At 57.2% G+C, this 11,052-nt stretch overlaps 3 protein-coding genes across 3 annotated transcripts; all 3 read left to right on the forward strand.

Moving 5' to 3' along the window:
* Positions 1-908: 908 nt before the first annotated feature.
* Positions 909-2,855, forward strand: LMXM_34_5050 (conserved hypothetical protein; the record flags this gene model as incomplete). The annotated part of the gene is made up of 1 exon (XM_003879449.1): positions 909-2,855. One exon carries the CDS (start codon positions 909-911, stop codon positions 2,853-2,855), a length of 1,947 nt encoding a protein of 648 aa, XP_003879498.1.
* Positions 2,856-4,827: 1,972 nt separating this feature from the next.
* On the forward strand, positions 4,828-6,369 carry LMXM_34_5060 (conserved hypothetical protein; the record flags this gene model as incomplete). The annotated part of the gene is made up of 1 exon (XM_003879450.1): positions 4,828-6,369. One exon carries the CDS (start codon positions 4,828-4,830, stop codon positions 6,367-6,369), a length of 1,542 nt encoding a protein of 513 aa, XP_003879499.1.
* A 1,969-nt stretch (positions 6,370-8,338) lies between these two features.
* On the forward strand, positions 8,339-8,845 carry LMXM_34_5070 (conserved hypothetical protein; the record flags this gene model as incomplete). The annotated part of the gene is made up of 1 exon (XM_003879451.1): positions 8,339-8,845. One exon carries the CDS (start codon positions 8,339-8,341, stop codon positions 8,843-8,845), a length of 507 nt encoding a protein of 168 aa, XP_003879500.1.
* Between the last annotated feature and the right edge of the window lie 2,207 nt (positions 8,846-11,052).

The raw sequence follows: 11,052 nt of genomic DNA on the forward strand, positions 1-11,052 counted from the left end.
GGTCGCGGATGACAGAGCGGAAGGAGGACACGAGATAAATACTTTTGAGTGCCATAGAGACTTCTCCTCTCTTTATCTTTTCTTTTTTTTTTGGTATGTGAACGCTTCGCCATTGTTTGTTCCTTCTTCAGTGGTTTGTCGTCCTTTATTTCGATGCTGCTTTCTCCGAGCGTTCACATACGCCGCCATCTTTCGGTTGTTTCTCCCTCTCCTTCGCTTCTGCTCATACACCATCGATTGCCCCTCCACCTCCACGACACACAAGCGTGCTTTGTATTCGGACTGAACTCCGGCCCGCCGGCATAAGTGTAGAGCTCCACTTGTCTCGTGTTTCCTCCCCCTTCACCACCTCCTTTTACCTTAAGCGTGCTTAGGCAGGAGAGGGCGGAGAGGTCCGAGCAGACGTGCGTGCGCCGTCCTCCTTGCCATCGATACATTGTGTGCGTCTCATCTCTGCTCTGCTCCTTCTCCCGCCTTCCCCGGCTCTCCTTTTATCGAGCCATCGTCGTCGGCGAACACACGCCTACGCCCGCGGAGAGAGCGACGTAGAGGCCGCGGGCGGAAGTTCGCGTATACATATATATATATATATAGGAAAATCAAAACTTGCTCAGGTGTTTTTTTGTTGCTGTTGTTCTTCGTGTCTGTGCTCTGTTGCTTCGTTTTCCATGTATGCACTTGTAGAAGGCCCGCCGCTCTTTTCTCTCTCGATCTTTCCTGTATTCTCTCCTTTACTGTTTTGAAGGTGTCTCGGTTTGCGGTCTGTTCTAATTTCCGTTTTGTGTTGTTGCCTTTACTGGGGCTCGTCTCTCTCACTCACCGTCTACGTTTACTTCTTGTCGTGCTGTCTTTCGTGCGCCCGACTCATGACCTCCAACCCGTACATCGCACAGCACTATGGGAGTTCTATGGAGGTGGTGTCGAACGGGCATGAGGACGAGGTGGACGCTGCGGTGGGATTTCGGCGTTTTCCGAATGCACCGCACATGACACATACCGTCTTCCGCCCCTCAAAGAACCTGACCGCCACCTCAACCACGGCTGCGTCTTTATCGGCCTTGGGCGTCCACAGTACCTACAACACGTTGACGCCAGATGCCCTTGCAAACTTGCGTCTGCACAAGGGCCTCCTGGTCGATGACTTTCCTTCACGTCCGCATACGCCACAAGGCGCCAGGCCCGCCGCGTCACTGCCACCGCTGCTGCCGGCGGATCGTCTCTCGGTCGAGTCCAGCGACAGTCTTCGCGCAAGAGGTGGTGATGTGTTTCGAGAGTGGGTGAAGGCGTCCACTAACTCCTCCACATCCTCAGCTGACGGAGCTGACGGCGGCGAAACAGGAGCGGCTGCAACCAACGGCAATGCGCACGACTCCCTCAAATTCGTCAACGCATCAGCGCTGGTAGCTTCGCGGGGCACAGAGAGCAGGCAGAGTTCCGCCTCTGCTTTGGTGCCGCCCGGGACGTTAGCCCAGGCAAAGACAGCGTTTGCATCGTCTGATCACTGCCCGCCGGTATCCGTCTCGCCGGAATCGATGCGTGCCGTGCAGCCAAAGAGTTCAACGGCCTCCTTCACCCCGTTACAGGCACCGGAAGCGTCCAGTGAGCCCACAGTGGACACAGCTCTGCATCGCTTACGCGACGTACTGGTGCAGGCGCAGCGCGTGCTGGATAAATCACAAATATCCAGGGATGTCCGTGCACTTCCCGTGCCGCCAGCTATGCCACCCGAGCCTGCGGAGTCAGCACAGCACCAACAGCAGATGGCAGTCCTTCCTGCCCCCACGTTCATCGGCTCGTCCGCTGACGAGGATGTGATGCTGGAGGACTCACTAGACTGTGTATCGCCCCTCGCCAGCACGCACGCGGCACTCTATGCTTTATCCCAAGCAGAACGGCGAGTGGGTCTGCCAGATGCGGCTTCGCCAACGTTAGCCGCCGCTAAGATGGCCGATAACGTCGCGGTACCTGACGAAACCCGCTTTATGGTGTTGTGCGCCGTCACTCACCCGTCGGCCATCATGGAGCGGCGCCTCCGTCGCCGCGGGCCAGCAACGAAAGCCTCTATGGAAGGATTGACCTCTCCTCCGGCTCATTCGCTGTTTGCCACGTGCGTGGAGACAGGGGCGAGGCAGACGTCTTCACGCCGCATCGCTGAGGTGCCGAGCACATCCGCCACCGTCAGTGCATCTCCCGTTGCGCATGCGACAACAGCGGCCGACCAGCCGCAGCGCTCGTCGTCGCCAAACGCATGTGGTGGTGAGCATCCCAGCTCGCGTACGCCGACGCAGCGAAGTCCAGCTGAGGGCCCCGTGAGCCGTCTCTTACACGAGGATCCGTCGCTGATTCTGGGACTAGCCGAGTTTTTGCGAGCTGGAAACCCCAATGGCTTCCCTTCCCTCAGCGCAGCTACCCACGCGGCGACGCCTGCACTGGCGAAGGCGTCGCCGTCAGCTCACCGTCCTCGCCGCCGCTCTGGACCCCCTGTCGCAGCCGCTCCAGCTCCTGCTGGGTTGCTCGGTCATTCCCCATCGTTGTTGCTACGCCGTGGCTCTAGTGGCACCGCACGGTCTCAGGCAGACCGTGCTGCGACCCCGTCGTTGCAGCTGCCATACGCGCACACAGAGGGGAGTGCGACCGTAGCGAACGTCTCACCACGCCGCGGGTCTGCCCGTGCCCGCCGTGTAGACTCGACGCCTAGTTACGCGCAGCCGACACTGAGCTGGCTTTCCAAAGGGTCTGAGGCTTCCGCTGATCAGTTCCCAGTGAGCCGTGTCGCTTCGCCACAGAGGAGCCCCTTGAAGGATTCGGCGACAGCGTCGCGTGACGGCGCACCAAGTGAGCGGGCACTACTTTAGAGCGTACTCCTTGGGTTTCTTTGCCCTCCTCGCTGCTCCCGTGTTGCCGGGAAATCCGTCTCTTGCCCACGCGTCACCACCGACGGGTAACCGGTATTACTACGTTATAGCATTCGAACCAGGGACAGCAATGACTCTCTTACTATCCCTACTCATGCATTGGACCCAGATGACGGTGGCACACACTTCACGGTGCGTGGTATCACAGGGCCCAGTACACCCCCACTCTGCGTGTATGGGATGACGCCATGCGGCCCCTCACCTCGATCCCCCTCCCTGCCAATGCCAGAACTCGCCTTCCGCTGGTGCGGACAAGGCCAAGCACCCACGACGTAGCGGAGGTCGGAGCGATGTACCACTGCTGGCGTCGGCGGTGCGGCCGTGGATGCCGCTGTGCGGGAGCGGGGAAGCTGAGCCATGCCCCGAGGAGGGATGCAGCAGGGGGTGGCGACCGGCATGAGGGGGGAACCGCTGTGAGGCCACCTGCGAGGCGAAGGGAGTGGGGTGGGGAGGTTGGTAGAGCACGAGACAGGGGGGCCGTGCTCTCAGATGGCTGAGTGGGGGCGGGCTGCTGCAACGCATGTGTCCACGACTGGCTCGCACCACGCTGATGGGGCCTGCGCGCTTGCGGGGCTCGCGTGGCGTGTGATCTCCTGTGCCGCGTAGTGGAGAAGAGACACGGGAGGAAGGCAACAGTTTGGATTGAAAGTGTCGGAGTCTTCTCTGTTGAGGAGACAGCCAGGACCGTGTTGCGGCACTGCCCGTTTCTGCTTCGCGACAGAGTTTAGCATCTCCGTCTCTCCCTCTCTTCGTAGCGGGCGATGGGTGGGTGAGAGGGACAGCTGATGTGTGCTCGTGTCCGAAGACGCACGGGCCTCGAAAGGGTGCCACAATTTGCTTTTCTTTTGCTTCTCGATCACAGCGCTTAATAAGCCTGCTTTTGTGTAGTGTTGCTCGTGGTGGTGCGTGTGCGAGCGCGATTGTGCGCTGAGGGAACATGTGAGATGGTGCATCAGCAGGAGAGGGAGAGCCGCGTGTGGGCGTGGCAGCACACAGGACAAGAGCCGCTGTGCACACGTGTTGCTCGCAAAGTAGCGCACTCATCAGTTAGTCGGTACCGTGTGGGCCACCGAGGATCGACGAGAAAAAGGGACGAGGAAGCGGAAGGGATGCGCTACGGAAGCGTGGAGGTGATGAATACAAGGCAAACCGAAGACTCTATGGGACTTTGAGGATTCGGTAAGGCGCAGTAGCCCTTGTCTTTTCACCCGCTCCTATGCTTCATATACCCCGAGCATGACCTGTGGATTTTCCGCGCCCAGCGCCGCTATCCTCCCTTCTGAGAGAGAAGACTGTATGCGCGCGCACACTCGTGGATTGCGGTCTGGACGTCTCGCGTGAGAGGAGGGAGAGGGAGCAGCGACCGCGTTTGTTTTTTCGATCCTTTTCTTTTCAAAATCCTGTGGGGAACTGCTGACGCACCTCGCCCTGCATGCGGTGCACCTTCTCTCTCTCTCCTTTTTCTTCTTGTCGTTGACACCCATGGAGCACAAGGAGAGGTGGCTCATGTGTTGTGCTGCTCTTTTGGTGTCGTAGACAACGCGACAAGAGTAGGAAGCATACCCGCACTCGTTCTCTCTCCTGTTCGTGGTAACGACAGACAGACGGGTTCGCGAAGCACACACAGTGTGCGCGGAGGGCTACAGTAAATGAGTGGACACGTGCCCGCAAAACTGGAGGCATACTGCACAAGGAACCCACGTAGTCTCCTCTCCGCCACCTCCGCAGAAAAAAAGGTAACAGACGCAATCTCGGTCACGTAACAGCGAAGCGCTACACACTCCTCCGGCCCTCATTAATTGTAAGGGAGAGGCAAGAGTTGTTGTCGCCGCCCCCGTCACCTACGCCACCCCCTCAACCCCCCTCCCTCTCGAAACACATTGGGCTAGCTTGTCAAATTAAGAGCAGAACCATGCTGCTCAGCGATGCTGAGGCCAAGATCACGGCGGTGCTGAGGTCACTTCACGACACCCCACGCACCACCTATGAGGTGGAGAACCTCTATCGGTTGAACTGCGAGCGCATCGCCGCCGTCCGCGCAGCACTCGCTGACATGAGTGGTGACTACGTCGATCAACTGCGCGAGAGGTGCGACGAGGCAGAAAAGCAGGCGCAGGCGAAGCGCGCCGCCGGCGTGGCCAACACGGCCGCCACTGACAACGCCTTCTCCCTCGACTTTGCTCTGGAAGAGGCGGAGGGGCAGAACGAGGCGGAAATCGAGTCGGCGGTGGCAGCGGCAGCGCACGGCAGCAGGCGACCAAAGAAGTCAAGTGGAAAGGAAAAGTCCAAGAAGAAAGACGGGGAGGAGAGGCACAAGAAGGAGAAACGGACTTTAGATGATGTGCCACCCGTAGCTCCACACCCTGCCGGCGGGGGCAGCTGCGAGGACAACGCTGCTGACAAGGCTACCTCGTCTCAGTCGACGAGGTGGGTGGTGCTGTCCCGCGATGACGACCTCATCAGCAACGAAGTTCTGCCCGCGCTGTCGACAAGTGGTCGAGGAAAGTGCGAGGAAGTGCCAAACACTTCTCTGGCGCGAGTCTTTTTCACTGAGGAAGTGACCTGGGAGGGCGCATCGTGCCAGTGCGCGGTGGAGCTCTACCGGTGCGTGGTGATCGCCATGACGTACGGCGAGCCGCAGCTGAGCTGGGCGGAGTGCGAGAAAATAATGCAGTCTCAAGCAGCGGCGGCATCAAAAGCAGGCGACATCAAGGATGAGTGTTTCTACCCCCCCTCTGTGAAGTGCGCCGGCCTCAGATCGCCAAAGACATCCTCGGATGGCGACGGTGAGGGCACCGAAGACGACAGCGCGTCGTTAATCGAGGACATGACCCTATCAGAGCAGCTGATCGCCCAGTACGATCAAGCACAGCAGGCGGAGGAGGAGGAGGCTGACACATTGACCCTCCCGCGCAACGTCTCAGAGCGCTTTCAGCAGCGTCTCCGTGGCTTCACAGATGAAGTGTGGGTCATTCTTCTCTGCCACGGCGGGTATTTTGCCGGCGGTATCTTTGCGAGAGGCACCTGCGTCACTCACAAGGCGTTTCAGCGCTATGTAGTCCGCAAGAAGCAAGGCGGCAAGCAGTCCTCGAATGCGAAGGACACGGGGAGCTACAACAGCGTCGGGTCCCAAATCCGCGCCGCACAGGAAGTCAAGTGGCGCGTGGAAGTGCGGGACATTCTGCTGGACTGGATGCCCTACATCCAGGCCGCTTCTTTTATCCTCTACGCCGCCCCAGGCCCTCAAAACAGAGCTGTTCTAACCGACTTTTCCCTCCTCCCCGCGGTGGCGTCGGTCGGAGGCAGCAAAGGTGTCTCGCCCATTCAGCTGAAGGACCCGCGAGTGAGCCGAGTGCCACTCACGACGCACCGACCCACCTTTGAGGAGGTGCGGCGCATCTATGGCGTATGCTCACGCTGCAGCTTACTATACGTGAGACAGGAAGATGCGTAAGAGAGGAACAGGAGCGAATCTTCGACCTCACCGGATGAAGTGGACAACAACTGCGAGGACCAGCAAACAGCGTGCAAATCGGATGGGCAGTGAGGTGAGCGCTGAGGGATGCTGACGAAGCGGGATGCATGGTACTTTTGCTTGCGTGTGTGTGTGTGTGCCTTGGTGCATCATTCCCTTCCCCCCTTAATCGACCTCAGCGTGGTTTTATTGCGTACGCAGCCCCTTATGGCAAGCACACACAAAAAAAGGGAAATGAGAGGTACGCGCCTTGGAATCAAATTTTACGTTGATCGTCGTCGACACTTTATGCCTCTCTGCGTGTGTACGTGTGCGTGTGTGCCTAAGCCATTCCATCTCCAATGTCTGCGAAAGTGCTTCACTCTCCTCAGCAAGGCTGCACAGCACGCCATCCCCCCCTCCCCCGTGCATCCACCCGGATACATCACCCGTTTTTGCCTTCGTGGTCTCCCTAGCTCCATCCCTCCCCCTCTCTTCTTCCGTGGAAACTCTTGTTTTTTTCTCATCTTCGCTCCTCCTGTCATGTAGAGGTTAGACGTCGCGCTTTCTGCAATCTCGCTGCCTCATCACTGCCCCATATCCCCCCCCCCACACACATTCCTCTGTCTCTACACTACCCCCCTTCACCTACACACTTTGCTATAGAGCCGTTCAGAGACCATCGGAGGACGACCGCACCAGCGTTGCCGTTTTCCACTTGTCGCAGCCTTCTGACAATCCAGCTGGCTCTTCTTTGGGTCTCGGTTGCCGCGTCTTGCGGTAATTCATCTTAGGCAGCAGCCGCTTCCTTTTTTTCTTGTTTCTGTGGCTACTCGTCTCCGCGCCTTCAAGCCCAAAGGCGTGACAACAGCACCCGCTCTATTTGGACTATTCCCTTTCCTGCTGTGCCGTTGCGTGCACGCCTGTTCTTGTGCACGCTTACTTGCCACTCCTCCCTCTATCGCTTATCCGCACACTTGCGCTACGCGTTCAAACCGGCGCATCAGCTGCGCAGACACAGAGGAGATAGACGCCGGCACTCAAACGCCCTCTGCTGAAGGTGCAGCGAGGAAGCGACAACAAGGAGAAAATTACCCACTGACGTCTTTGTGCGTGCCGTTTTCTGCGAATTTGCCTGTGCGCGCCGTCGTCCGGAGCTCACTTGCGTTTTAATCGAGTTTCGCAGGTGTTTGAGTACCATTATTCTCTCTCTCGCCTCTTCCACTTCTTTGTGTGTGTGTGCGTCGTCGTCACTGTCTCCGGTGTTTGTTTCTCGACTTTGCTCACTCGTTCACGCAGAGACACTCGAGGGTTTGTCTGTCGCTGCTGCTGCTGCTTCTGTAACCCTTCTCCCTCCCTTCTCTATTTCATGATAATCCGTTAGGCGTTTCGTGTGTGTATTGAGTGATTCTAGGTGCACATTTGTTGCCGAGCGTGTTTTTGGCGGTCCTTCGTTGTGGCTTCGTTTTTTTTATCTTGTGGATCACTTGCTACTCTGCTGGACTCTGTTGAGACAAACTTTGAGTGCTGGTCCTCTCTGACGTCTCTCTCTCTCTCTCACCGTCGCTGTCGTAAACTCCGAATTTCCGTCTGGACTCGTTCTTGCGTTCTTTCTCTTTTCTGGTCTGTTGCTGTGTTGTGGTTGTTCGCGGCGCTGTATAAGTCAATTTGTTGCCTGTCATTCTTTGAAGTGGTGTCTGGCCGAGACGTCTTCCCACCCTCTCTCGCCGCCTGTGTGGGCTCTCTCCCTATCTCTCGCTGAATTAATTGATTCGTTTTTCTCTTGTTCGTTATTTTGCGCACCTCTATTCCTTTCTCGACATCAGCTGCCCTCGCACCCCTCCTCTCCCTTCTCGTCGTACTCGTCGTCGCTTGTTTCACCCCCCACCCCCATGGGTCTCTCGCTCGCTCGCTCATTCATCATCATAACGGCTTGACTTCTTCGGTCATCTCACCACCACCTAAAAAAATGAGTGATCATTCCTCTGACGACGAAGACATTGTGGTGCTGCAGGTATGTGCAAATCGGCATTGCCAGGGCATCGACGACCTGGAGTTCGACGAGGAGACAAGCCAGAGCTACTGCGGCCGGTGTCGTGCGCTCTACGCCCGCACGGAGACGGAGGGGTTTCGCGTTCTTCTGTCGAACGACGACCTCAGCCTAGTGAAGCTCATTTTTGACCAGTTCGATGAGAACAGCCGCGGTTTCTGGACTTACAAAGAATGGAATGCGTTTCAGGAGGTGACGGAGCGCGGCTCAGACGACCCGATCGAGTCTTCGTCAGCCTTGAAGGAGTTCTTCAAGGAGGAGTACGACATCGACATCAGTCCTCATGGGAAAGATGGAGCGGTGGTTCTTTTGGTTGATCTGGAAAACATGTACGGGGGTTATCTGTACAACAACGTAGACGCACTTGTGGAGGACAGCGAGACCATGGAGTATCAGGGGCTTCTGCACACGGGCGTGCTGGAGTAGAGGTACCCGTGGCCACAAACCCGAAAGAAACAGACGGCATAGCTGGTGTTTCACTGAGCACCGCATGATGACGCAGGTTTCTCCTGTGGCTATCGTCACGGGTGCATCGGTTCGTCTACTTTTTTCTTCTGTCGTGTGTGTGCGAAGATAGTGGACATATATTGCCGCATGCGGCGCGTCTCTCATAGTGTCGTTTTGTGCTAACATGTTTTGATACCTGCTTCTCTAGACCATTTTGTTCCCTCGCTCCCCCCTCGGTCCCGTCGAGAAGCGTGCACTTTGCTTCTGTGCCCCACATGCAGGTCGCGGGAGACAGGTGTGGTGGTGGTGGGCGAGGGTTTCGTTGAAGCAAGACTAAGGAGACACATGTGGTGCGCTGTGGATTTCCTTCTCACACACTCCCGAATCCAGCGCGTGCCATCCCCACCCCTTCCCTCCACTCCCCGAACAAAAAAAAGAAAGAAAATTATACACTCTTCAACGGAGGCGGGCTACTTCAGCACACATACTTGTTTCTCTCGCTCTGTTGTTCCTCCTTACCAGTTGCTGACTCATCGATATGAAATGCGCCGCCCTACATTTGAATCGCATGCATTTTCATTGTTTCACCTACCCCCCCCCCACCCTCCCACCGTCAGCTGACCGCTCTCCTCGTCATTCTGAGTGCGCGTGGTCCTTCTCCTTCCCCTCCCCGTCCTTGTTGGTTTTCTGTATGTTTGCGTTTCATTTGTTTCCCCCCTTTGTACACTCGACGTCCTTTTTTCGTGTCTCTTCTGTTTCCTTTTATTTTTGCTCGGCTGTTGTTCCTCTCTGTCTTCATCTCAGTTCCCATGGTGCAGTGGTGGCGGTGTCCGTGATGACAATGACGTCAACGAGGAGAGCCGCACGCACGCACGCACACGACTATACGTAGCCAAAAGTAGAAAGCAGCACATGGATCCCTGGCACCAAAAGAGAAACACGAAAAAGCGGGCACAGATGTCCAAACCGCGAGAGGGGAGTAGTATTTTGTCAGCACATCATAAGGTGGACCATACAGTGGGCTCGTATTACCATTCCTCACTCCAACCACCCCGCTTGGCGCTTTCCACGTCTTCCTTTACTCTTTTTCTTCACTTCTATTGCTCTCTTGAGGACGGTGGCACACACTTCACGGTGCGTGGTATCACAGGGCCCAGTACACCCCCACTCTGCGTGTATGGGATGACGCCATGCGGCCCCTCACCTCGATCCCCCTCCCTGCCAATGCCAGAACTCGCCTTCCGCTGGTGCGGACAAGGCCAAGCACCCACGACGTAGCGGAGGTCGGAGCGATGTACCACTGCTGGCGTCGGCGGTGCGGCCGTGGATGCCGCTGTGCGGGAGCGGGGAAGCTGAGCCATGCCCCGAGGAGGGATGCAGCAGGGGGTGGCGACCGGCATGAGGGGGGAGCCGCTGTGAGGCCACCTGCGAGGCGAAGGGAGTGGGGTGGGGAGGTTGGTAGAGCACGAGACAGGGGGGCCGTGCTCTCAGATGGCTGAGTAGGGGCGGGCTGCTGCAACGCATGTGTCCACGACTGGCTCGCACCACGCTGATGGGGCCTGCGCGCTTGCGGGGCTCGCGTGGCGTGTGATCTCCTGTGCCGCGTAGTGGAGAAGAGACACGGGGAGAAGGGACAAAATGAAGGGTTTATGGCTCATCTACAGTTGGCTGTGCTAGCAGCCTTGTACATTGGCCACTCACTGTGTATGTGTGTGTGGGGGGAGAAGGGTCTGTCAGCACGTCGCATCCCGGTTACAGTTTTCGCTGGGTCCCTCTGGCCTCTGCAGACCCCGCGCATAATGTAAAGTTTCTTTTCTCTTCCCCTTCCCCTGTTTGTCTCCTCACCCGTCTGGTCCCTCTGTGCTCTTCTATTATTTTCCCGTACCTTGCAATGTATCTAGTTATACGCTAAAATCGTGTGAAGGGCTTTTGTGTGTGTGTTTTTTCATTTCGCCTGCGTGTATGTGCTCTGTGCTTTGACTTTCTTTCCTCTTTCGTTGCCGCCGACGCGTGGTCTTTCCTCCTTTCCTTGTTCTGCGCGTGTGCGCGTTTGCTAGAGTGGACTCGTGATCGCTGCGGATCAATGCCGCGGAACGTTTCTCGTGCTGATGGACGTGAGAGCCCGTAACAAATAAAGACGTGCACTGCTTGCTTTTTCTCCTTCCCTGTGCACGCATCAGTTGTTC

This window comes from Leishmania mexicana, chromosome 34 (genome assembly GCF_000234665.1).
Source record: "Leishmania mexicana MHOM/GT/2001/U1103 complete genome, chromosome 34".
NCBI lineage: Eukaryota > Euglenozoa > Kinetoplastea > Trypanosomatida > Trypanosomatidae > Leishmania > Leishmania mexicana.